At 38.9% G+C, this 27,906-nt stretch overlaps 2 protein-coding genes across 2 annotated transcripts in view; both read left to right on the top strand.

Moving 5' to 3' along the window:
• The first annotated feature begins 57 nt into the window (after positions 1 to 57).
• LOC115043766 (eukaryotic translation initiation factor 4E type 3) lies at positions 58 to 5,830 on the top strand. Its single transcript, XM_029502457.1, has 7 exons — positions 58 to 345; positions 1,659 to 1,731; positions 2,903 to 2,997; positions 3,470 to 3,530; positions 3,621 to 3,687; positions 3,779 to 3,934; positions 4,407 to 5,830. Exons 1-7 carry the CDS (start codon positions 161 to 163, stop codon positions 4,451 to 4,453), a joined length of 684 nt encoding a protein of 227 aa, XP_029358317.1. The 5' UTR covers positions 58 to 160; the 3' UTR covers positions 4,454 to 5,830.
• A 5,788-nt stretch (positions 5,831 to 11,618) lies between these two features.
• The window catches only part of foxp1b (forkhead box P1b), a 139,372-nt gene continuing 123,084 nt past the window's right edge, over positions 11,619 to 27,906 (top strand). The window contains exons 1-2 of the mRNA XM_029502729.1: positions 11,619 to 11,796; positions 15,828 to 15,904. The gene's annotated coding sequence lies outside the window, so the exon portion shown is untranslated. The remainder of the gene's footprint in view (positions 11,797 to 15,827; positions 15,905 to 27,906) is intronic.

The raw sequence follows: 27,906 nt of genomic DNA, 5'->3' as shown, positions 1-27,906 counted from the left end.
GACCAACGGCGACGTAAGAGCCCGGTGACGCGGTGACGTCAGCAGTCGGCAGGCGGAAAAGCGGTGTGTGTCTGTATCTGGAGATAAAACCGAGCCGGAGCTGTTTTTCCAGGAGCTTGTCTCAGGGACCACGGTCAGGTTTGTACTTGTGTCTGCTGAAATGGCGGTTCCTGCGGGTCAGACAGACGTCCAGATGGACAGAGGCGCCCTGAGTGGACAGACAGTGTCCTCTCAGGGCAACATTGACATCGACGAGAAAGAGTTGGAGAATATCACAAAGAAACACCGACAGGACGACACGACAACGCTGCCTTTGCACTCACCGTGGACGTTTTGGCTGGACAGGTAAAGGCTCTGTCCGTGCTCTTCCGTGTTGTCTGTGAGTCTGTCAGTCCGGGGAGGAGGCCAGAGCTCTCCTCCAGGCCTCCAGCTGCAGCTGCTGTAGCGGGAGACTTTTTTTTTTTTTTTAACATGATCGTGTATGACACCCCAGGAAATTCATACTGTCCTCGGCTGTGCTGTTTTCCAAGATAATGTCCTCTCCTTCAGGATGGACGTGTCCACTGGGACTGTGTTTTGGTATCCCAGCATGCCGGTGAGGGAGACCTCTCGGGGTCTGAGTCAAACTGAGGCAAACTGCGGCTATAGAAGTGGCACAGTTTGGTGTCAGTCTGTCTGAACGTCCTGACTTTGCTTGGGACACTTTCGTTTTTTGTGCCCTTCAAACTGTTGGGCTCATATTTTGCCATGGAGAAGGTGTCCACAATTCAGATTACATTCAGGCTCGAGTTATCGGCTTTCATGGGTTTAAAAAGGCTCGAAATATCAATAAAATGAATGAAAAACCCCAAAGAAATTATCACATTGAATCAACTAATTAGCTGATTAACTCAACCATTAAAGACTGTAGTTTTATATTTTGCTCTAAGGCAGTTGGCTTTACAAAAGCTATTTTAAACCCATCAACGTGGCTTTTCGGCACTTGTGACATACATTTACCAGATATTTCCGACATTTAACATGCTAAACTGTAGCTAAATTGATCAGTTCAGCCAATAATGAAATTAATGTATACATGTAGGATTGGATTAGCAGCAGCAATTGCAAGTACTTGGGTAATTAGTCATTTTTAGCATAGTGCTTATTATATCAAACCATAAAGGGCAATGGGAACCCCGTCCTTTGCTATGCTTTGAAAAGAAATATTATTTAGCTAAATAAAAGCAGCAAATCTGATCCACCTCCCCCCAAAGAGCTGCTCCCTGTGAACTGTTTATTGTTGGTTTAGTAGCCAAAGATGCCATCATGTAACGTTCAGGCTGTTAGAATACCTCATCCCTCTTCATTTTGTTGTTTTTAATGTATTGCTTTTATTGGGCTGTATCCTGATCTTTTATTGCATTTGTAAAGCACTCTGCTCTCCTTTTTTTATCAGAGAAAGGTGTACTATAAATAAAACTAACTTCCTTACTAGTCAGAGCCATGGTTGCTTTCTTTTTTTTTTTTTTTTTTTTTTTTTTTACTAAAGCTCAGGTGTAAGGAAAGTATTGTGTATTATAGGTTTGATTTTATATAGATAAGTCATCCACTCTATCTCTCTGACTGAGCAGCAAACCTTGTCTGCTGCCTGTTGAAGCCATTTCATCTTGTTCTTCCAGGTCATTACCAGGCACAACGGCTGCAGAATGTGAATCCAATCTGAAAAAGATCTACACGGTGCAGAGTGTTCAGGTGAGTCCTGGTGTTGGCATGAAGAGCTTCATCATCTTAAGAACAAAGAGATCAAGTGCATTACTTGGCTCAGAGTCAGATTCATTTGAACAGAGCTTCAATGATGCCATACAAGAGGCTGGTCATTGCTGCTATGCATTCATTCATTCATCTTATATCACTTATCAGTTCACTGGTAGTGGGGGGTGCTGCAGCCAATCCCAGCTCACTCTGGATGAAGATAAGGTCACCAGTCTATCACAGGGCCAACACACAGAGACAGACAGAGACCAACAACCACTCACACACAGACCACATTCAGACCTACAGACAGTTTAGAGTCACCAATTAACATAAACATGATGTGTTTGGGTGGTGGGAGGAAACCCACGCAGACACGGGGTTTCAACCAAACCCTTGACCTTCTTATTGCGGGGCAACAGTGCTGCTGTACAATGTAGAGTAAATCAAATGTTTGATCATATCACATTTGAACAGTTTATTGCGGCTGTATTACATCAGCGTTTTCTGTTGAGTGACTTTATGTTACAGTACACCCATTAATGCCTTTTGATATGATGCTCTGATGTTTTGCAGCCAGTAAAGTTTATTCATATAGAACTTTCTCATTACAAGTGTTTAACATCATAAAATGTATGCAATAATAGAACATAAAAAAGCAACAAACTAAAGAGGATACATTCAGGCAGACTGGCAGAAAGCTTGTCTGAATAAATCAGTTTTTAGTTTCTTCAAAGCAATGCAATGTGAATGGAGACTTCAGATTAGAAGGAAAGGGAGAGCGTATTCCATAGTTTGGGTTTCAGCATTACTACAAGGACACCAACTGTGAGTGTGTTTTTCTCAGTGGACTAGAAAGAAATGCAACAACTTGCGGCTGTGGTGTCTGCAGCTGTCTGTGCACTCTTCCAAATGAGTTGGTCACTGAGGCCTTACACAGTTTGGCCAGCAGAGAGCACTGACAGACTGATGCTGCAAATGTAAATAATGTCACTCGTTATGTGTCTTAGATGTAATATAAATTGGGGGAAAATGTGTATGTAATGTTTTTTGTTTAATGGTTGATTATAAAGTCATTAAAGCTTTAAATTTACAAATTATGTCTTCACCATCATCTTCAGGTCATTTATTGGCCAGGTTTTAGTTGCCATTATGTCTCTTCTGTTTGCAGATGTTCTGGGGTGTTTACAACAACATCCCTCCAGTCACAGGCCTGCCTTTGAGATGTAGCTATCATTTAATGCGTGGAGAACGGAGGCCACTGTGGTGAGTCTGTCATTGTAAATATTGTGATCATATAACTTGTCAATGGTTTGAACGGAAGGCAAATTATAACCGTACCTTGCCCTTTTCTGCTCTGAAATACAATAAAATAAAAAGCATTTCTCCAGAAACATTGGAAATGAATAGCTGATGATGTAACATTTACAATACACGAGTGTCTATGGGAAATGTGTGATGTGATTTGTTTCAGTATGTAATAAAAGCTTGACTCACTACACTGCTGTACTTTGGAATCATTATATCATTGTTATTATAGGACTATCGTTATCTTATATAATAGTTCGTGACACATGTATTCATATGATTATGTTATATTTATAGCCATTCAGATGGACATTATTGTATTTGTATTGTATTGCTTTTCTCTTATCATTTGTAAATAGAAATTGATCACTCTGAATCTTTGTTGTTTTTTGTTTTTTGTTTTTTTTTTTTTAATCTTGTACACTACCAGGGAAGAAGATAGCAATGCAAAAGGAGGAGTATGGAAAATGAAAATACCCAAAGAAAGCACTGTAGGTGTTGTGCATTCTTTAGCTTCTGTTGACATAGAAGTCTCACATAAAAGAAATGACTCAATAATCTTTTCTTTGTATGTGTTATAGTCTGCAGTTTGGAAAGAATTGTTACTTGCTACCATTGGGGAGCAGTTTGCAGATTACTGTTCCTCAGGTACAATCATTTGCCTTTTTCAAATATAGATACTGTATTCATGTAACGTGTATTTATTAATGTGAACATGTTTCTCCTTTTCTTTCCGCAGATGATGAGGTTGTTGGTGTCAGTGTTAGTGTTCGGGATCGGGAAGATGTTGTACAGGTCTGGAATAAAGATGCATCTCTTGCTAACGAAGCCAATATCTTGGGAAAAGTGTATGAGCTCCTCCCGCACATATCTTTTAAAGCAGTTTTTTATAAGTGTGAGTATGCCTATTTTTCACCACTTTTCTATATTGTGCCTGTTTTAGATTTAAATGCAGCAGCTAGTTTAAAATTTGCAGATTTCTTGTCAAAAACTCAACCGAAGATCAGAAAAGATAAAGAATGCACGTTTAAAGGACACAGTTTCCAGCCAAAGCATATAAGAGTGTCAGAGGAGGATTCTTTAAGGAGAATACGTACCTGTAGGTTAATTAAGACCTTATTTATGTTGTAAGTATAGCAGTGAAAAAACAAGTCCAATATCCTTACATACCTGCTTGACATGGTATTATTGCAGTCTCGACTTGTTACCACCTGCTAAATATTTGTTACCAAAGTGTAGTATTTAATTGTGTATAAACTTGTACTTTGTAGCAGCCTGACACTGCCATAACTGTTTCTGTGGTCAAGGTCTAGATGGTGTCCTGCATGTAAAACAATCCTGATCACAAATCACTTTGACTTTTCCAGCTCACATGGAACATCATGCTTTTGAGGGAGGACGCTCAAGACATTAGATCATATTGCACTTTTTTTTTTTTTTTTGTAACCTGAACTCTGTACTTGCATTGACATAGAGGCTCTGTCCAAAACATATTCAAGGATATTATTTTGCATTCAACAAGGAAATGTTATCAATATATTTTTATAACTTTTAATGACTGATGCCTTCTTTCATTTTGATTCGTTTTTGAAAGCAATGAACTTTTCAGAGAATGTATACATCCAGCATCAATCTCAATCGATTTCATTACTTCTTGTTGGTTTTGACCTCCTGCTATAGTGAACTGCACTGTCATGGTTCTGGTATCTGTGAAGACTGTGAACTTCACAATTTATTTCTGGTATAGAGGTAGGAGCTACATAATCCATTATTTTTAAAAGATAAGTGCCAAAGCACCTTCCTTTATTGTAAATGGTTTGTATCCAAATGTTGAAAGTGTTTTTATTCTGGTTGTCCACTTCTGAGAGTAAAGTGCATGTTCCAATGATCAGCTGTAAAGCAAACTTCAATCAGGGTCACACTTGTCCAAACAACTACTTATTGTGGTAGCAGTTCATCAGCACTAAAGTTGCCATCTGGAATCATATTTCAGCATAGATTTGGCCCCAAGAAACTTTAGATTTGTTTGCAAAAACTTGTCTTTCAAAGTGCGAAAATCGGTTCTTGCAAATTCTCCTAGCCACACCACATTTTATCTTTCCTCCAATGCACACGTTGAAAACCAACCTTCTGCTTTCCAAAACAAAGTCAGAGATTATTTGTTGCATTACTCTGACAAGCTTACTACACATTTTTGTGCTCCAGTAGTGGTGCTCCATAATACTTGTCCATACTTGTTTCCCTTACCAATAAATCAAGTGTGCTCATTGAACTGTTCCACACCACCACAAGACACTGAAAAAAATGCAGTTATGTTATTCAAGACCAGCACTCGGTCATGAGTCCTATCTAACTTTTATGTGGAAATGCAATACGTCAAATCCTATCATTGAGAAAAAGTCAAATAAGAAAAAATGTGGCAAGTTTCAGTTGGTCTGGCCTGATACTTCAGAGAACTATAATCTACATTTAATTCACCTATCTGATCACAATAAAGAAACTAGAAACTTATTTTTCTATCCTTTAAAAATCTGTCATTTTGCGAAGAATTGATTTACCATCACCAACACAGCTGACACTCCAATTACACAATTTCTATTAGTTTTATTGCAGTGTAAGTGACAATGGACCAAATGTTTCTGGCATTATCATAAGTCACACGACTTTTATAGTTCAACTTTGGACTGGTTAATAGAGTTTGTCATAAGGGGTCAGAATTTCCTTTGTAAACATATTTTTGCCGTGACATTGACAAAGTAAATACAATGAAAAAGGACATTCTTATCTGTGTGTTTGTTGTCTTTTAAGGTACACTCATAAATAAGGAAACAGTTTCAGGACAGGATTTTCATTCTTGCATTTAGTCTTTGTTAATAGTTCAGTGTTCTGGCATATTTCACTCAAACCATGCCAGTTTGACTCCAGTTGCACATTGTACCCTTTTTGCTGTCATTGTCATCAAAGACAGGAAATACGTCTTGGAGGAAATAGTAAAGGTCGAGAGAAATGCAGCTATGGCCTTTCAACTAAGGTATGACATTTATTTGACTGTTTTCGTGTGGGGTGTTTTTCTTGTTTGTTTTTTTTTTTCCTTTTTGACATGAAGGAAGAGAAGATCAGACAATGGCTCCATCCTTTGGCCCCAGTGAACTGTAACTGTAGTGTACTATCTGGAGCCTGAAACTGAAGTGAAATACAGTTTAACCAAAGTTTCTATTTTTATTTATTTATTTATGTAGTTTTAACAGCTAACCCTGCAAGCACTATTTACAAAGCAATGTGGCATTACAATTCATTTAAAGTAGTTTTGCTGAGATTCTGTATTGACTTTGTTTTGTCTACTAGGTAATATCTGCTTTAGTTAATTTCAAAATTCCACCCAACAATGAACTTTGTGAAATGTCAATGTCATGTAAATGTCAAATATGCATGTGTGTGTATACCCTGCACATATATATATATATATATATATATATATATAAACATTTTAATTTATTCATTTATTTTTAATTTTATTTTGGGGGGGCCTTGAGATCTCAGTTCCCACACACTCCCATGTTTAAATACCCAACTGTAAGTCCTGCTTACAGCTGCAGCTCCAAGTTTCAGGTGTTTGTTGTCACGCCCCATAAGCTGACAGCTGCTTAGCTAACCAACAGCTCACCTATTGGCTGTACTTTACGGTGTTGACGCCTTTTGGAGGGTTTTTCACACAAAGCTTGAAGAAGTCTGTGCCCCTGCGTTTTGAGGCACAGACTTTTATTCTGAGTAATGATGAAGTATAGTTTCATTACTTTTACATATAGGCAACAATTATCAGTTATTCGTTTCCTTTGTCAGTATAACACACCAATTAGCCGGTAAATAAATTACAATAGGGCTAGCCCAATACTAGATAGCATGATGCAAGATTAGACATGGTAATGATGCCAACAGGAACGTGCATGCTACAGTTATGGAAACACCCAGTGACGTCTCAGCTCCACACACTGAAGTGGTGGCCTCATATTGGATATGCTGACGATTGTGACCTGTCAAGCCGGCGACGGCGAAGTGAGGCACTTTGAGCTTCAAAAGCTAGTATGTCTCACACACACCTCATGGTTGTCAAAACTACAGGCTGAAATATGTTGAAGCACTCTGCAGGTTGATGTAGCTTTATGCGGATTTCTAACAAGTACCACTCCTCATTGTGCACATTATGCAAATAAAGATAGACTGTTTAAGCTTTAAACGCAAAACCAAGATGCATTTGTACCAGTTTGGGGGTCATATGATAAATGAGTTAGTATTGTGCATAACTACCTCAGTAGTCCCACCAGTGCTTTCTCCCCCAACCCCAGTCTGCCTGGAATGAAAGCATTAAAATATTTTCGCAGTGAATCTGACGTAAAACCAAAACAGACGTAAATACAAACCACATAGATTTTTGTTGTTTTGATCTCTTAACATGTCTGACAACCAAATACACAAGAGTTGACATGAATGTCTCCTGTGCAAAGGCTGAGGGTGAGCAATTACATGAACAGCTTGCGTTGGATTTTAGAGCGCCTGTGTCCCCTGGGGTTATGAAATGCATTCAGAAGGCTTGTCAGTAATTTAGAAAACTGAGCTAGCTCCACTCTGCGCCAATGATGCCTGCACGGTGCTGTGCATTCACAGCCAATTGAAATGGCAAGAGAAAACTGCACACTCACCATCTTACAAACTTGATTGTGTCCAGAATCAAATATTATGAGGACTCACCTGCCAGCAGCTCAGAAACATTGCACTAATGATCAGATGGAATGAATAATAGCTGACTCTGCTAGCAGCAGCTACAGAGGAAAGCTTCTTGATCTTGGATGAAAATGCTCCTGTTCTTTTTTTTTTTTTTCATTTGAACTGACACATACATTGTTACAGTGCCCTGGTGCAAAGCATAATTTATATCTCGGACCTCATTTTATATTATGTTGTTGAAACTGTATTAGTTGTTGTTCTCTCGGCTAGAAAAAGGAAGAAAAAAAAAGCCAACATTTGCCAAAAGAAAAGATGGTTTGAGTTTATTACCTGAATTGTTATAAAGTGAAGTAAGTGCTATTGCGTAACAGTACATACTGCAAATACTAAAAAGATTGTGCTGGTCAAAGCTTGATGTTTTTAGTTTTCAGTTTGCTGATATTGAGCTTATACCAACTCCTTGTGAGCACTGGTTATAAAAAAGCTGACAGCTGACATTCCTAGCTCCTGTTTTAATGTGCATGGTTCAAGACCAGTGACAAATTTGACATAAATACTGTTTGAATAGACTGACAGACCTGGATTGTCACTTGTTCTCTCTGTGACTTCAACTCAAACGTATTTCACAAGTACCCATGGATAGATCTGATGACTGTTTGCAGTGCATTTGTGTATTTGGTTTTGTTGTTAGTATTTGCATGAAATCTGTTATAAAAACTGATGAAGATGCTTTTGGAAGGTGCTTATATTTTGTGTTTTTGCAACTTCATTTTCAAATTGTAATTGTGAGGTTTTTTGATTTAAAGTAGACAATAAAGAAAAATGTCTTTCATCAAAACATGTTATAATACAATCACTTCATTCTATCATCTCATTTGCCCATTAATAATGATGCAAAGTTTTTGTCTCATAAGCTTTGAAAATTTTGAAAAGATGAAATATTTCTTTATTTTCTGTCACCACAAAACAGAAAAATGCTGTATCAATTGCCCACAAAGTATCATAGTTTCTCCTTTTCTTTCACTCATTTATCACCGCTACCGGTCATTATCGGTGGAGCTTCTTCAGAAGTCCTCTGCCTTTCATTACGTGTTGAATGCTACAGCCCCAAGCAGCAGGGGAAAAACACTGTATGAAAGCCATCCGTCCCTCTTTGGAAATCAAGACGAGCTCCTATTCATTAGCTTAATTACCTAATTAACAGAAAGCTAATTACTTTGTTGTGTGCACGCTACTGAGTGGAGAGGCAGTTATGTAACTGATAGTGATCCTCAATTAATTTGCAACTACACTCTATCAAGTCTGGGCCTTAATCCACATGACACATCACCAGTGTGACACCGACGGAACAGGATAATAAATTCACTCACAGACCCATAGCTGTTTGGTTCTGCTGAGCTCATAGAGCCAGTATTGACATGCAGATCAAGGCACTGGAGAATTAGAAAGCTTAGATTATGTGTTAGATTAGCTTCACAACATTGTACATGCATTTGAATTGTTCTCATTAATTACAGAGCACAATCATGTTTACAACCCTGTGACAAACAAGCGTAATCCTATGAAAGGCTGTAGGATTGTCTTATTATACAAATCACAGGAGAAGAAAACTGCAAATCCTCTCAAGAGTATAGCGGGAATAATGAAGTCATTATTATTATTATTTTACCACAGATCTACTTAAAATAACATAAAATTACTTTTTCGGTTGATCAAAAGAAACATAGTATTTAATCTCTCGAATCATTGCAATTCTGTTTCTATTTCTTTTTCTTTTTCTTTTTAGAATGCAATCAGATTTCTGCCAGGTCGGATGTTTTGTTTAAATTCAACTCTTTGGTTTGGGACTGGTCTGAAATCAGTGTTGCTCTAGCTCTCTGGACTCCAACCTGCAGTCGTGTGTACCTTCAGGCTTCTTGTTACCAACAGTATTGTGCATCTTCATAGTGAAGTGTATAGCATTCTTTGTATCTTGCCAAATTTTAACCTTGGGATTAACTGACCAAAAAACAGATTGACACAATGCAACAGTATAATTAATGAATGCATTACTTACTTTTGCAATACTTTCCCCAATGTTTTCCTTTAAAACTGGTACACAATTTTTAAACCTGATGTGTGCAAATATTTTTCGGCATCACAGTCTGAAGGAAACAGGAAATACAATGTGTTTTCCTGTTGGGCCTTATTTTGTGTAACTGTTGTGTCACAAGAATTAAGACATACAAAAGGATGAAGACAGTTTCTAATGTGACGGTTTGAGTGTGAGGGTTTTTTTTATTTATTTTTTTTTGTCATGAAACAGAAGTGCCTGTCTGTGCCTAGTGATCAGTCACACGTTTATGGTATAGCGTTTTTGACACACAAACAGTACGTAATGACTGCAACTCTGATTAATACAATAATTTATGTTTGTTGCCAGGCATTGAACAGCTTCAGTAGCTCACGTGTAAAACACTTTATACATAAAATGCAGTGGCTCATTTTGTGAAAATTGAAATGCATTTTGAACGTGACAATAATCAAATGTATAAATATTTTGGGGGTCTCTTATTTTATCTTTATTAAAAACTTGTTTGGGAATACATTAAAGTACTGAGGGGCTAAGGATATTATACCTTCATAAAAAAAACAAAACAAAAAACTGTTACCGTGTCACAAAAATGAATTTTGAATATAAAGTCAAACACCAACAAACTGACATGGAAGAAATAAAGCCATTTTCTGGTACCAGTGACTGTAGTCAGGAGGTGGCGCCCTCTACTAAGAAAAAGCCTTTGTGAGGAGGGTTCATCAGCAGCATTCCTCCCAGATACAGCCATGATAAATGTAGTGTCGTTTGTAGCAAAATGAGCTGTGCTTCTTAGACCTTGATCAAGGACAAAAAGGACTTAAAATATTTTCTCTTGGGGCTGAATTAATGTTGCTTTACAATGAGTGTTAACTGGACTATTGAACTGGCCCATGATAATTCTCCTCTTCAGGGGCAAGGGACAGAGATTTTAATTACTGTCATAATGTTTTTGTACTTTTTGTGACAGCTACGATGAGCCACAAATCAGCAACACTTTTGACTGACAAAAGTAAATACATTTATTAAGACATAGATATATGAAAAGATTATAAATAACTCCTCTCCTTCAAAATATTATGAAAAGTTGGCCTGCGGGTGAAATATAACCGCACCTAACTGAAAGAACCTGCTCTCTGGTTATCTACTCTGTCATTTTCAGAAACATAACATCAGCCCCTTTAACAGCAAAGTTAAACCCTCACGGCTGAGATTAAAACATCTTTGATGATCACGTCAAAGCATTTCATCTTTTTGCAGTGAGGCTTAGGAAAAGTAATGATGAACTTCATGCATAAAAAACAAAAAGACAGGAGAATTTTCTGAAATAATAGAAAGTTCATTCTGCCTCAGTTGTAATTAGTCAGCTTAGACATTTTAGCTTTTCTGACAGCCCCCTCTCTCCTGTCACACTTTCGCCTAAAACTAATGCATATCATTACATTTCCCCATAGAAAGGACCCACTAAGTGCTACTGAATTGTACTTGTGACCATGATGTTTCTATGAAGGATCTGCAATGGATCGTTGTTTGTTAGCAGGTGGATATGACGTCAGGAATTGAAGCATCCAAACAACAACAACATCCAATCCGCGATTCTTCCTTTTTTCTCCTTCTTTTCTCGGCGTGTTAAAATCTAATAACATTAAGAAAGGAGCTCGTGCCTCTCCTCACGAGACAGACCGGGAGGCAGCGAGTGTGAAACTCCATATTTTGCTCCCCTTTCGACGCCCTCGGTAAGATTATCTCTTTCTCCTTAGTTAAGTCAGTTAGTTTGTTAGTTAGTCCCCCCAGCTACACACCGACCACCTCGTCACCCAACACCAAGACGAGCGGAGTAATATTGTGTTTACGGTGTGATTTGTTGTACACAAGCTCGCGTGCACGGGTTCGTTATCTCATACTAGCGAATCGGTGCCCTCCGCGCGCGCCTGTTAGCTGCTGTAAAGCGTTTTTCCATTCCGGTAAGTTTGACTATTATCATAATGTTAACATTAGCTTTGTTGTGTCGTATGTAGATACTTGGTGCTGCTGCTTTCGTCGCCGCCGCCGCCGCTGCTGCTGCTGCACTTAAACACACACACACGGGCACACAAACAGTTTGTCATTGTCTTCTGCTGCTGTTTTCTAGAATTGTAACAAATAACGAAATAAACAAATAAACACCTGCGCTTTTGTCACGCTGGGTGGATGCTAGCGCTGTTTAGTTTCGCGGTCAGAAGCGGCTGCTTAGTGTGTTGAACGAGTCCAAGTATCCGCCACTTTTTTCTTTTTGTGAAAGTTTGCTTTCTAACTTCGTGGAGGACACTCACGAGACCCCGGGGAGGGGGGGGGGGAATACACCTTTTCGGGGTAGGGGGGCATTTTCACAATTAATGCTAGGTGGCTATAACGTGCTGTAAGCGGCAGCCGCTGACAGGTCGTAATTAGCGTTACCTGTTGAGAAGTGTGTAAAAGTTTGTAAGTTAACACAGTGAAAGGGAAGTTTTGAGTGCCGTGATTTCTTTGGAGTAAAACCAGGGAAGAAGCTCTTCCCCACGTGTTAGCTGCCCTCCAAACTCCGAAGCACCGGGGCGCCTTCACCACTGCCCAAACGTCGCCTCAGTCAATAAGTACGGAAAGTTTTATTTGTCATGTAAATCGATTGCGTTACTGACGGCTGTTGTTTTAGGGTGGCTGGTCTGCTCTGAGAGAAAAACAGCACATAATACATTTAAAGCGGATATGCGCTTCAAAGTTAACTTTCCATGAACACCAAGGAATTAGTGTGTGTGTGCATATATATGCGCATATATATATAGACGTGTGTATATATTTAAATATATATATATATATATAGATATACATTTATAGCTTTGATAATCGTGGCACTAAGTCTTCAACATGTTTACTGCGTTTTAAGTTGAAAGTGCAGATTACACTTGGGCTGACATTGTCTTTACCTGTAAATCAATTGAAAGTGCATAAAATCATTTGTGAAAAATAGATTTTTATTTATTTATTTATTTTTTACAACTAACAATAAATGAGTATATTTTGTTGCTATAATGTGTGAAAGGAATGGTCTCTTTTCTTGTTTGAATTAAGTAACCATTCAGAAATGTAGCGTGTATTATATTTATCAAATATTACGTGGGTCCATGGACATCATTGAACAACATGATAATTCATGTTATTTTACAACTTTTAATTTAAATATAACAACCATGCATCTCATTTAATCAATCCAGATAAGATTTGTTTTTAATTTGAGAAGTCAGACAATTAATATTTTTTTTATAAAAAAAAACAAACACCCTCCCCCCACCCGCCATACAGATAGTTAAGTGAACTGACAGTGAATAGTGCACACATACGAAGGAAAAATTACTCCAATATTTTACACGGTAAATCGGCAGTTGGCAACAGCAGGACTAAAACCATCGAAAATTTACAAAAGGGAAACTGCAGCTTTAACAACTATTGCTGGCAGTGCTCCCTCCTTCTTGGTCTTTGGATTAGTCATTGTCTGAGGGGGAAAAAAACACTTTTTTGTAGGAGAAGTAAAGTAAACAGCCTCCAACAAGCGAACCTTGACAACCCAGATTAAGGAAAACATTGGAGATCAAACAGTGCTGCTGCTGGGCTGTTGTCATGAGCTGCCTTAGAGAGAGCTGCAGACTATTTGAACAGGCACTGGGGTATGTGTGCTCACTTATGCAGAAATGGACCTTCACAAATGCTGACCCAGGTTTTAAAACACAGGATGAACTTTCTTTGCAACTTTTCCTTGCTTGTTGTTTGACACGGCTATTACCTACAGACATTTAGCCTTTATCTGATCCCAATGGGAGCAACCTAACATCGTCCCCTGTGCCTGGTTCTAGAAACCAGAATGACTGTAGTTTCTCTGCCCCATGCCACATCTGAATCAATTGGACTGGCAGGGAGGAAAGTGAAAAAGCTTGAAATTTGAGGAACAGCAGCTGTATGCATTGTAATGATGCAAGATCCTTAACGCACCCATCTGTGATTTTGTATTATCTGGAAAGCCCTTGTTTCTAGTTTGGCCTCTTCAGACTCGGGCTGAGGCTCTTCTTTGTGGAGAGTTTAGGTTCAACTGGTAAGAAAGTAATCAGTCACTCATGCATTCAGTCTGAGGACTCCCATCCCTGAGTGGAGCGGCCCTCTCTTTCATCTGACGGCTCAGTATTTGTGAACACACATTGAAATACCCTGTGCTGGGTATGGAAGGCCTGTAAACCGACTGTGCACCCTTGCTTGCAGCTGAATGATAAGGAGAGTTATTTTCGGTCCAGTGTGGGAATAAGGTTCTGCATTTACTGCATTTTTTTTCCCTTTTCACATTTATTCGTTGGCCTCACTCTTCATTTGATTTCAGATATGAGACACCCTCAAACTAGTTGCTTGAAACTGTTTTGCACAAAGCAAGACAAGTGACAGATGAATAAAGGGAATTTTCTGGTAAATGAATTTGTCATGTGATTTTCGCATGTTTGATGTGAACAACACAAAGGGAAAGAGCACTGGCAATATGAATATGAGGGCAGCATGTTCATTAGTGCTGTATTACATGAATGGAAATAATAACAAAAGGAAAGTTCTCGATACCAGGGAGATGATTGGTCAGAGAGTGGACAGCTTCAGGTGAGCTCTGCGCAGCTCCTCAGTCTCCACGTATGCTGCAAAATGCTCAGGATGGCCATTAACTCATGGAGTCATTAATTACTGTCTTCCACTGTCATCTGTCCTTAAAGGCAGGGATGCTGACAAAAAATGTCATACGTCTGCAGGAGGGGAGAGGGAGCGTGCAATTACAATCTATTAACTGGAGTAACAGTGAATTTACTGCTGGTGTTTCAGAAATACACTACAACACTGGAATACAGATTGTCCATGACCGGAAAATATTCAAGTATCTGCTCTATCAAGTTGGAATATTAAATTAATTGTTGGCCTTTTTGATTTTAGATTAAAATATATTTTTTTTATTTTATAAATAATTGAACTGTTTCACATAGAGTTAGTTCTGGATTAGGCTCAACTGACTGCATAACATTTTCCAGCAATATCAACAGGCAAATGGCACCCTCAAAAATACTTTGCTTACTCTTCTGACATTGAATATACATGTAAATCAAGTAAAATTCCCCCATTTGACCTTTTTTTTGGAGTCTAAAATGTGTTTTTGTAAATACCCATCTGATACTTGAGAACTCAGCAGGGAAGAAATGATTTTACTGAGTGTGTTACTGATGGACTCTTCTCAAAGGAGATAAAGAAAGGCTTGGAACAAAAGATAAAAAATTAAAGGGAGCTGGCATTACACTTTGCTGTGGTTTGAGATTTGACACCTTTAGCAGAGAGTACAGTGAATCTTTAAACCTAATCAGTTTTCACAAGATGTTTACGTTGCGTTTCTTCCATCTTTTGTATTCAGACATAGTCAACATTAATTAAATAAAATATACAAGACTCTAAAGGAAAAAATGATTAGTGAATTAATGAGATGGTAGAGGTGTTAGTTTCATTTTTTGTTTCAATCAGTTTTGGTTCGGATTAAGAACAACCTATCGCTGTATTCATTTTTCATGTTTTCTACTTTTTGAGTAAGAACAACTGCATCTTAATGTGCAATAGCTAAAGAGTTTTATTTATTTATTTATTTATTTATTTATTTTTCAACATTATAATGCTAGTATGTTTTGGGAATGATGCAGGTAAGCTGCAAACATTTTGGTCCAGACATGAGGGGCTCAGCCATATGCTACAAGCTGTGCTCAGCTGCCAGGCAAAACCTTAGCACCTGTTTCTATCAGCTGTCCAGTCTGTATGTCAGTCTGCGTTTGTTTATGATACAGTTCTATGGCCTGGTGGATGACATAGTTTTCGTAATTAGGGAATTTTAAATATTCATCAATTAATATTCACACAATTTTTTTTTTATTTTTAAATAACGGGAGAAAATAACATGTTGGTTGGTTTGTCATTCCAGGCCAACATGGAAAGGAACTGAAGTTACTGTTTTGGGAACAAGAAAAAGCCACGAATCAATCTTAATTTCACATAACTGTAAGTAATTCTTCTCTCTGTCTAAACCTACATTGTTTTCTAATTTTAATATTCAAATAATAAAAATATAGCTGTTTAATTTGTTGTCAAGCCTATAGCTCTACAGTTACGATGTGATGTAGGTCTCGATAATACTCAGTCCAACTACAACTGCAGTTATTGATGGCAATAATGTGCCGATTACTAGGGACCAGCAGAATCCAAGTTTGGAATCAGGCTAATCCCAAACTCTTATTGTAATAAGCATTTTCAGAAGCTGGTGATCACTGGATGTGATATTCATGTGGAATAGACAATGCAACTTGTAATGATTTAACTGATGTTTTGATTGAAAGATGTGTAGTTGTTTTTGTCAAAGTGTGATTCCATCTGTGATACATTTTGTCTTTGTGTATGGGGCTTTAGTTTCAAGTGGTGACTCGTTTTCTGCCCAGCTGTGCTGGCTGATTATTTCATCCATCCAGTACTTCTTTTTATGCCAAACAAATCAGTGTTATGCTGCTGGAAGTCTTTGGAAGTTTTTGCTGCTTAAGCCCTATCCAACACAGGATGATTGGAGCTTCAAAATAAAAGCTCTCATAATCTTGGTATAGGTTAAATCAATACTATGTGTTATCAATGTGAGAATTAGAGTAGCAAGACTTAGACTTATGAATATGAAATTGTCACAAACTAGTACTTAATCCCTGTTAAGTGTGGTAGACAGTGTGATGTAAAATAAGGTTGCTGAAGCAGAACTTTAAGGGCCTCATCCTTGACTTCTTGGCTGTGTTTTCAGTTGGCAGCCCCAGCCTAATAAGAAACATGACATGGTAGGGCCTGCTCTTCCATCATCATTGCTGGGTGGAAAGTTGGTGTGCTTTGATCATGTCTTTTGGGTGCATCACTCCAGCTTAGCCTGCTGCTCGCTATGTGATAAGCCATCAGAGTACTAAGATCTGAGCTGGCAGCTCCGTGGGCTTGAGGAGAGAGACAGGAGAGAGTAATGGAGATGAAGAGAGAGCAGCAATGCAAATTTTGTTGACAGACTGTTACTGCAGCTGTTCCATTTGCCTTTGAATTCAACAATGTTACTGTCCTCCATTCGTCTTCGTCTGAAGAAAGGGCCATGTTTAAATTTTGGAGGTCTTTCTTGGAGGAACAGTTCTGTTCCCATTTTGCACATTTTGCCTGTTCGTAATTATAAAAACACCTTTAATTACAGGTACATATTAAGTGTGTTAAAAACACATTTGATTTAATCATTTAAAAACAGTGAGGTTCATGTTCTTAACTGCATTTAACTTTGAAGCTAAATGCTCAGTTTTCTCTCTGCTCTCCTCTGTCTGTACATAAAGCATCATTCTGAACCCACCATTATGAAAGGGTGCTCCTAATTGACGGGTTGTTGCTTGTTTATTTGATATATATTTACCAGCTGGGTGGTAATTGGGAGGCAGTAATTACCCAAGATGCAGTGCAACGCTTCAGCAGTGCTGCTACAAAGCTGATGAGTCTGGAGCACAGATGAAAGTATGTAGGTAACTATTATCGTCCTAGCCGGCTGTTTAAACACTTGACAGCGGAGAGCAGAGATGGCTAATTGGGTCTGTGTCCCTTCTAGAGTCTCATTGTTTACTGTGATGATGTACAGCAGGAAATCAAACAAGTGATGCTTTTATCTTTTGTGCTTTTCTTGGTACAAATGTTACTAATGTACCTGTAGCTGTTGATAACAACATTAAAAGTGGAAGCAGGATTTCGTGGATTTGGGGTCCCTCCTCATGTTGCAGTTCTGTCAGTGATAACAGCCTTGTTAACTGAGATTCATTACCTCTTCAGTCCCCTGGATATTGAGAGAGAGAGAGTGTTCTTAAACTGCTGGCTCTGCCATGGTGAAGTCATGCTGATGTGGTTTTGTGAGCTATTCATGGAAGGTGGTGACGGTATCTTCCCTGACTCCTGATGATTCAGTTGACCTGAGACTTGGGTGGGGGGGTGGTATTTGACTTTGTTTGCCACTCAATTCCACTTTCACACCAACTCTCGCTTTCTCTCTCTCTCTCTCTCTCTCTCTCTCTCTCTCTCTCTCTCTCTCTCTCTCTCTCTCTCTCTCTCTCTTTCTCTCTTTCTCTCTTTCTCTCTCTCTCTCTCTCTCTCTCAGACACTTTCTCTCCCTCCAATTCGCTCCCTCAAACATACAGAGATGCGCACCTTGTTTGTGTGCAGAATGCTGTTGTCTGATAGCCCGCTCTCCCAGTAGATCTTCAGACATTGTTGTTGTTTGCCTGTATTTGTTGGAGTGTGTGACTTGCATTTGTCCAGGCTCCTTGGAGGGAGTTTGTTTTTGTTCTTTCTGTTGTAAACAGGGTGGGGCTCTGTTCCCAAACCACTCAGTTGGAGATGGTTATTTTCACAGGAGTTATTTTTTTGTTTTATCATTTCAGTCAATAGATTAGCTTTGGATGGAACTATGTGTTTAAGCAGATAGCGTGACTAACCATTTACGGCATGTGCTGAGTAGATAAACACTTTGTCACAGTTGTTTTTGTGATTAAAGAAGCACTCTGATTTGGCTTCTGTTGGTATTTCCAACTTTGGCTGATAAGTCAATGGCATTATTCATGTCTTCGCGAGTGATTATGTTTCCAGAATTTAAAATTTAGTGAAACTCCATGGAAATTTTCCTCCAGATTTTGTAATCTTCCAAAAAAACCTAAAAAGAGCTTAGAGCATTTATAGTCATTATGCTAACTTAATTAAAACAAATACTTACTTCAACAAATATTTTTCACTACTAATCGCAGATCTTGCACATAATGGCATTATAATGATGATAGTGATAACAATAACAACAATGCCAATAACAATAATAATAATAATAATTTTCATTGTGTATGTATATTGATCAATCTATTGATCTGTCTATCAATCTATCTCATTTTAACATGAAGATTTCAGCCAAAAGACATCCCTGACCTTGGTAAAGGAGCACCCATCTTCAAGTTGCTAGTTTGCCAGTAGCCACTAGTTAAATCATGGTAGAGAACGGCAAATCTGATGACATGACTGCTATAGGTTGAATGTTGCATGTTTGGGATATATATGGATAGTATTTAATGGCTCATGTTTATCAAGTTACCGTTAAGGTCCACATGAAGATCCTTGTCAGGTGTGACACATCTGTGGCTTTCACATGTTGGTTCAGCATCAGAGGTTGCGGATGTCTGTAAAGTCCCTTTTTGACTGGAGACAACAGAAGCTGCCGCTGATCCTGCAAAGGTCTCACCAGAGTTGTACAGCAGTTAACACAGCAGTCCGCTGTGTGATGTCAAGTAAGCAGCGAATTTGAAATGGTCAGCTGCAGAAGCTGGGGAAATCTCTGTTCTGCTATGTGAGTGGAAAACGTGTCCCCCTACTGTAGCACTGTTTTAAAGATACTGTCAGGATCTCACTGCAATGAATAGAGGTGTAGGAATGTGTTCATGCAGCAAGTCACTCCACACCAGCTTCAAGATAAACAGTCTGTATTCACATTAGAATAAATGTTTGATTAATTTGTGCGAACCTCTTTTTTTGTGCAAGAAAAGCTTGTTACGTCGTATTGCAGGTATGTTAACCTGATAATACACAGTAAATATCTCACTTCTCTCATATTTACAATGCAAAACTTTCACTACCTATTAAATGCATTTATTAGGCAATTGTTTGAATGTAGAAATTTTATCAAGCATGCATCTTATAGAAAAGGAAGGTGGCAAAAGATGATTCTCTTAAATCTATCTTAGCTTAAAAAATGTTCAAATTAAAATTGTTTGTAATAATAATTACAAACTAAACTATAATAATATTGTAGTAATAACAAGCATGGCGCTTAAGTGTAAAACCTGACTTGTCTGAAAACGGTGATGTGTTAGTGATGTGGAAAAGAAGGCAATGGCTTAAGGTAGGATAGATTGTGTTGTTTACTGAGTTTTTACGCAAACATACACGTAAGCGCTTGAATATCAGATTTTTCCTTATCAGAACAGGTTAATGCTGGCATAGCTTCATAACCTGCCATACTGCCGTCTTGTGAATGGTTGAAGACATGTTTATATTAGGGATGGAAATGTTATCAAATGTTTTCAAGGCTCATAGGACATTTTTGTAAGTGACTCCCAATCTAAAAAAAGACCAAGAAAAGGCCCTAGAGAAAGTAGGAGGGAAAGAGTGTATGAGTGGGTGAGAAAAGGGAGAATCTAAACTGGAAGCGAAACTTTATTTAGTGCAAATTTTGTTGCAAATACTAGAGTAAAAGGCATGAGAAAGGGTCTTATTCTTCACTTTAGTAGTGATGTGAATAGACTGTGTCTCTGTGATCGACAATGACGACCGGAGGTTAACTTCACGTCAGCTGTGGCTTATGTCTGCCTGATAAATGGGTCTGTGTCTAAAAAGAAACCAAATTCTAATCTTTCTTCTATTTATGTTTTCAGACAGTTTGAATTTGAAGTCTTATAGCTAGGATTATTTTTAATTATTGTAATTGCTGTATTTTGTCAGAAGTGCCCCCTTAGCGTTAAATTTTTTTAAATTAATATTTTTTTACCATCACCTTGAAATGTTTCACAATCTTTCAGAGATTTCTTGTAGCATGAACATGGTCTACAGATGTTCAGAAATGTGGGAGCAAGAGTGATGCTGACAGGTGATATCAAAGTGCCTTCTGCATCATGCCCATCGTGCTCCAGCATTGGTTTCTTCCCAGCTCACTGCTGTTAGCCACTTTCTCTTTACTGTTTATAACCCCGTGTTGTAAATTTACTACACCTGTTGTAAATGCTGTAAGCATGGCACAGTTTAAACAATCAGCTGTTTTGAGTTATTGGATATTTTTCTAAAAGCTTTTTCATGTTGTGTATATGGAGTGTATGATGTAAAAGCTGTTAATGTGTTGACCAATCAATTCCTTGCACTGAAAACAACTTGCATTGAGAAATGAGTAAATCAATCTTTTCATATCCTACTACAGAGAGGAATTGGGCCAGGCTTTTGAGTGCATTTTATGTGTACTTTATACACAATTGTATGCAGTGATTGAAGGGCTAATTCAAAGAATTTTAATCACTGTGCCCAGCCCTCTTGCAGTGTCATCTTTTTTCAAATGCCTCATAAAATGAATAGATGAGCAGTCTCTTTTTAGAGCATAATGGCTGCATTAGAATAGGAGATGGATAGTAGATGAAAACTCTGTATCCTTCATGCACTCCTTTTTTCTCTCTCTCTCAGTCGCTCTGATCTCTTTTATCAATAGCGCTGCTGTGTAAAAGACCTTGCGGGGCACTGTGAAGTGTTGAGTTGAACCTCACACAGACAGAGGGATGGAAAAAAAAAAAGCAGAGGTGAGAACAATTTGAGCAGTAAATTGTAGAGTGACTGGTGCAGGATTGACTGTTTCAGAACCAGCTTAGCTAATGTGTGATTTCATGCTGTGGGACCAATAATAGATTTGTTTTGTTTGTGTTTCTCCACCTTCATTGATCGCGATGCCACACCCTCCGACCAGATTCACAGTGACAGCTCTTTTTCCACCAAGTGAGATCATGCTATTGGAGGCTGGGTGTTGTTCTCATCAGGGCCGACCACATAGTGCCAGTCAATATGTAAACAATGGCGGAGACAGTTTCTCATTGCCTAACTGACATTTCTCATTGCCTGGCTGATGATTCATCTAAGAAATGTTGTCTCACAACATGTTTTCAGGTTGTACTGTACTTATAGCAGTTTCAATAATTCCCTCAGTGATCTTTGTCCACCACAGCCACTGCCATATGCTGTATATGCTAATACTGGATCCAATCCAAGGCCATTCATGTTCTGCTTGGACTCTGATCCACAAATAAGCAACAACATTTCTGATCATGTGGTCAGGTTTGAAAAACAAGCTCTCACATAAACAGTACTTTTGCTGACATATTTTGCCTGTGTTTTATCAGCAACAGGTGGCTCTAAAAGTTAATATGTATAGAATTAACTTGTTGGAGATAAGTGTGCGCAAAGTTGATTTACTGCTAGCCGGCGGTTTGCATAGCCACACATTTAGTCAGACAGTTGTACATAGGAAGTGTCAGTTCATACCCAAAATAACTTTGAATAGCTAAAGATAATAGATAAAACATACTGCAGTTTGTTTTTCCATGTGACCAGGTGCTTTCCAAGGAAGGTGCCATCCATTACCGACCCTGCTGTATTTAAGCATGGTTCTGAAAAGTACTCAATGATAGAGAACAGCAGCTCATAGTTATACTAGATTCCAATAGTGACCCAGAGTCAAAACAAAGGCACAAAGAAACATTTCAGAACACTCCTGAGTTTTGATTATTGGGAGATTGAAAAAAATTTGCTATCCATTAGAGGTTTTTCCACAACATTGTTCCAAGATTTCTCTGGGTGTCGTGAGCTATCTGTACTAACAGACAGTTTCTGTTACATATCAGCCACCTCTAATGCTCAATCTTCTCCAAACAAAACAATAAACATATAAGCTAAATATGTGTATAATACATAGCTTAATATTGCTAAATTGGTGTCATGAAATGGAGAGAAAACACCATATACAGTATGTTTTCAGCAATATGTATATACTTTGATATGATATTTATACCTTGCTGACTACTTATTCCTTTTATGGTGATGGCAGACCTGAATGGAGGCTTTATATTTTCACTTTCTCCGACTGTCCAGTGCTGCGTTAAGAGAGTTTAAAATTTGGTTCAAACATCCAGTAGGTCTGAGAGATGAACTGATTAGAAATTGGTGGTGAAATGTCCATGGTCAAGATTACTGTGGCCTCACAAAGCACATCTTTGGTCATGACCAAAGAATTCACTCACATTATTGTGACATAGTTTAATGCAAATGTATCTGTCAGACCAGACTAAGCCCAGCAGCTGGGTCTACCTTGCTGCACCCACCGCCCCCACAAAGTTAGGACATAGATGCAGTGTTGGGAAGTTCAAAGCCAAAAATTTTGCATGCTGGACATATGTTTTATGGAGCTGGGCTTACACCACCAACTTGAGCCAAGTCCTGCTTCTGCAAAATCAGCTTAACTGGGCAGTGGATGAGTAAGTTCTTGTCATTAGTTTAGCATTTTGCAGTAAATGCCTCAACGCAATTCAATGCAATACAATTCAGTGTCCTGTTAAATAAAATAATTTCCTTGGAAAATTTATGGTAGAAACAAATTTGATATCTGCCCCATTCCATCTCCAGATAACAGTAGGATGTAGGTGCTTTTTTCCTTCAGAGATTCTGCAGACACTAAGATTTGTCAGCGACAACTGAAACTAACCATTTTCTTACAAGGACACCTGGCAGTGAGGTTACAAGAGACGAAGCTTTTCTCAGTTTTCATGTTCAGTGAGTGAAACCTTAGATATTTTTTTCTGCTCTCTTGACGTGCACCAATGTAAATGATTTGCATGGAATTTGTCCCTGCTGATTAAGGTTGTTTGGACTGTTCTTCTCTGGAACCATGCCAATTGAATTTTCTGCCTTCTAACATGCTTCGAGAGTGGGGAATATGGTTCTCATTGGGCCTGAGGCTTGAGCTCCTCCTTGCTTCCCCCAATCCTCTCACATCACTCTGACAATTAGTGAGCATGGCCATCCCCAAATGACGCACGTAATTAAAGAGTTGGCATTATAATTACAATGTGTTTATTGTCTGTTTATGGGTTCTGTGCAGTCTAGAACGCACTGGGAGATTTCTTTGGTGTAAATGGATTGAGGGCTGTTAATATACATGGTGGGAAATGTGATTTCATGTGGTTAACATCTCGATACCTTCTTTATCAGCCCACTGACAGTTGCTCTGTTTGTGGCATGTACAATGTGAATTGGCATACAGCAGAAACTGGCACAGGCAAAAAACAAATTATTTAGTCATGGGCTTTTAACGGGCACAACGGTAAATGCATGTTAAGTAAATGATGCAATTTATTCCCTTCTCCTCATTGCCAGGCTTGCTGCCACGGGACCTTTGCCAGCTTTAAATAAGTGGTAGCCAGATGGTATTCGCATGATGCCCACTTGGTTGCAAAACGGTCCCAGGGAATAAAGCTGACTGCCACAACAACCACTGGGTCAGCTGGTGATCCTGTTGCTTTTACACTCTGTGTACAAATGGGTTAATGTTGTGTCACTTTTCTGAATTCTTTGGGAAGGTTGTATCTCAGAGGTCCTAAATGAATTGGAAAAGACCCTGTTAATGAGGAGGGTGGGGAAGAGAGTCAGAGGCGAGAAATTCTCAGCCTGTTTTTCCCACTCTGCTAATGTGTTGGAGTTCTTGGTTTCTCAGAAAGGCAAGAGGGAGCATGGAGAATGATGACCAGTGCCTCCCTCTCTCCATCCTTTTTGCAGCCTCCCTCCTGCTCTGCAGCTGCACTGGTCTCTGGGCTGACTGGCTCTTGGAGAAGTGGTGAACTGTGTCATCTCCAGCCACTAACAACCACTAGCTGCAGCACCAGCTACTGCTGCAGATAGAGGGACAATGTGGAACTGACTTTCTAATGCAGAAAAAAAATAAATAAACAGAGACCCAGAAAAAAAGAAACAATACCACAAACAACACACGGCTTATGCAAATACTAGGGAAATGTGTTTGTGAATCGATAAGCCTTATTTGTGTACCGAGAGACTATAGGACAAGAGTGACCGTTTTACACAGAGATGCACATTACTAAGTTTGCTTTTTTATCTGATTTACCAACCAAAAAACATCTGTTTAGCCATTTTTTCCTTGACAAAATATGTCTAAACCACACATGACAGAAAACAATTGTTGTTGTGGGGAGTGTGTTTGTTACTATTTGCTGCTGCATGACACCAGATGTTCGAGGCAAAGTTTTAGTCATGTGGTGGGAGAGAGGTCAAACTGTCAGTAGGTTAAAGGTCGCACAAGAAACTGCAGCACCCACATAGTTAATCAGAGATATGAGAGGTGTTTTTACTTTGGTTCTGCTGTTTTGAAACTGATTGCAAAGTATGAGAGTTATATCAAAGTTTTGTTGTGAGATGTTACTATTTCTTTTGTAAAGTGCCTGGTTTTTCCATGAATGAAAAATTAAATCTTAACAGCTTGGCCCATTGTTTAGTTTTTTCTCCCAGTCACCTTGTAATTGTTTCTGTGTCATAAGCAGCTATTAGTATAGCTAGAAAATGGTAATGTTTTGAGAGACCCATCTCTTCCAGAGAATGACTCTCTATCACACTCTCACATTCTTTTAAAAGGGAAAAGGAAGATGAATTTTACCCATAAAGGCTGTATCACTAGGGCTTTTTATCCTAAATGGCTCTAGGGATTGTTATCTGTGGGAAGTGTGTCCTGCCTCCCTCGTGTTCAATCAAGTGTCCACTTAGCTGTGACTGGGAGTAATTGTTCCCAAGTGGGCCACACATTGACCTGTTAATGTCTGCATTGACCCTCTAACCTTGTCAGCACGTCTTGGGAAGGAGTTTAAATCATGTGGATCTCTTCCGTGTCTATACGCTACCGGGTCAAGTGGGCGTTGGCCCTGAAAGACCACTCTCTTGTAATTGTCCCCAGCAGTATGGGTCAGCAAGGGGTGTTCCCAAACACCGGCTCTTATAAGATGAGGTACTGGGAGTGGTGTGACTTAATGGGTCAAGCCATTGATCCGATACAACATCAGTGTCCCCCACCACAATCACAGACCGTGACTGACTGATACCTGGTCACTGGTTTCAGTGAGTGTGAAGTGGGTTACAACAGAAATCCATCTCAGTCTCGTTATAGATGTGGGGTCATTTCTTGTTTATGTGCTCTTTGCCTTTACGTGATGAATATGAATAGGCTACAACAGCTCATTATTGATATTCCTGGTGTAATAGTACATCTCGCCATATCACAATACAGACTCAAGGCATCATACAAACTGTACACCCTCACCCCATGCTATTAGTGCCACTTGCCTCAAGATATGATAGAGATGAGTGCCAAAATTCTCAGAGGCTCACAGAGATGGCTCTTTGAGATTCGGCTATAGCACCTGTCTCCCATGAAACAGCCTTCGCAACACTAAGTGATAGAATATGAGATGCTAATGCTCAATAAGGCTGCAGAAATGTATTTATGAATAAGGATTGTAATGTAAAAATTAACAAAGGTCATACAACATCTACTTGTAGGCCATGAATGCACTCAGTCCAAAGCCGTATGTATCTGCTTTAGTGGCTTTTCTGTGGAAGGTGAATAAAAAGTCAGGGCAATTATTTTAGTTTGCATGTACAATTACTGAGTGAGTTAGACTCACAGAATCTGTGTTTATCAGAGGGATAAAGCTAAAAGAGCAGGAAACAACAAAGACAGTTTGAGACAAACATTTCGCAAAGTTTTTTGTGTTGATTATCAAATGTGCTGCGAATGACCTCGGTTCATTTTCTACCAAAAACCATCAGGCAGCACCTGCTGGGTGCAAATATCTGATCCCACTCATACTCCTCAACAAGGACAGACAGCTTCAAATACCTGTCTAGATTGCCTGGAAACTCACAAACGAGTGTCAATTAACACACATGCTGCTAAGTGGCTGAAAGTGGAGTTTTCTTCAGAAACTGACATAGTTTGTAATTTGAGTGAAAAGCGGGATTACAACCACATGTTTTCAGAGTAGGAGTGAGCTGAGTGTTGAACAGCTGGAATGTAAAAGGCCACAAAGTGAGAACGCTTTACCGCTGGAGGTGAAAAGTTTTAGCTTTATGTTGGCGTCTTAGCATGTGGTATATCTTAAACAGTTTGGTTGTTTGGTCTTCTTTATGATCCCAAAGCAGCTCTACCTCTTAACATCACCAGCTTAACATCCCTCATAAAAAACTCTTCTGCATCTTCTAATAAAAAATTTCTTAAGTTTGATTAAGGTGTATGGTGTGAGTCATGGTAGAAAGCTTGGCTGAAGACACTTGAGTACCCTCTGTTGTGGATTCCGAAGTGCGGGGACTTTTAGAAGAAGCTCCTTTTGAGTGTTATGGCGATACAATAGTGCAGCTATAAATCCATGTTCTGGGCTGGGGGTGGCAGGACTGTCTTGTGGGATCAACATATTTTTGGGAGTAATGACAGGCATGCAACCGAATAATCAGAAGGGCCTTATCTGGGGCTGATGGTAGGTCCAGGAATGTGGACAGGCTGTGGAAACAATGGCTGCACTAATGGGGTTAGTTGAATTTCACTCTGCTGAATTATGAGGAGTTGGGACATTGGGGGCTATGGTTTGTTGTGTCTGGTTGGAGAGCTACACCGCTACACACAGAAACAGAGTTATAGATTTGGTTTTTTGACACACTTTCACATGGGGCAGGCCAATTAACTGGGAGCTGAATTGCTTTGGTCTGCTGCGGGAGACAGAGCCACATTAAGCAGCAAAGTTGTACACACATATATCATGGGGCAACAAGCCACACATGTAGCCATGACTTCTGTGACGGGGACAAAACCAGAAGCCATCCATTCTGCTGCCTCATTTGCATGATCTGAACCGTATGTGGAAGTCATTAGCATCTTTCCACTTGTTTATCTGGCCACAGATGAATGCTTTTGAGCGTAACACCAGGTTTTTGAATAAACAAAATGTCTTGCTTGTGTCAGATGTTTTCGTAATGGTACAAGTCTAGAATCTTTTATGTAAAATAAAATATTGTAAATATTTGTTTTAATTCCAATGGTTGAGACCACTGCAGAGTCTGTAGGCCACCATTAATGTAAAAATATTTCTCCAGAGAAATCGTGTTAGATTTTTGTAGTTGGGGTTATAGCTTTTTAGCTTTATTTGACAGTTTTTCATCTCATCATCATTTGTATTGTATGGATGTGATTTCATTTTTATATGCAGTATGACAGTGATTATACTTTTTTATATAACTTTATTTTTCCTCTTCAAGTTGAAAATTACAAAATTGTTATACTGTAGTATGTGGTATTTAATGTTTTAATAATAGTCAGCTGTTTTGTGTTAATTTTC

The sequence above is a fragment of the Echeneis naucrates genome, chromosome 5, assembly GCF_900963305.1.
Source record: "Echeneis naucrates chromosome 5, fEcheNa1.1, whole genome shotgun sequence".
In the NCBI taxonomy this organism is placed as follows: domain Eukaryota; kingdom Metazoa; phylum Chordata; class Actinopteri; order Carangiformes; family Echeneidae; genus Echeneis; species Echeneis naucrates.
Note: the sequence above shows the minus strand (reverse complement) of the source record. Positions and strands in the feature narration are given on the sequence as shown.

Coding starts and splice junctions, on each gene's coding strand:
- LOC115043766 (XM_029502457.1), top strand. CDS start 161: ATGGCGGTTCCTGCGGGTCAGACAGACGTCCAGATGGACAGAGGCGCC. Junction 2,998..3,469: donor GGAGAACGGAGGCCACTGTG/GTGAGTCTGTCA, acceptor GTACACTACCAG/GGAAGAAGATAGCAATGCAA. Junction 3,935..4,406: donor TAAAGCAGTTTTTTATAAGT/GTGAGTATGCCT, acceptor TGACTTTTCCAG/CTCACATGGAACATCATGCT.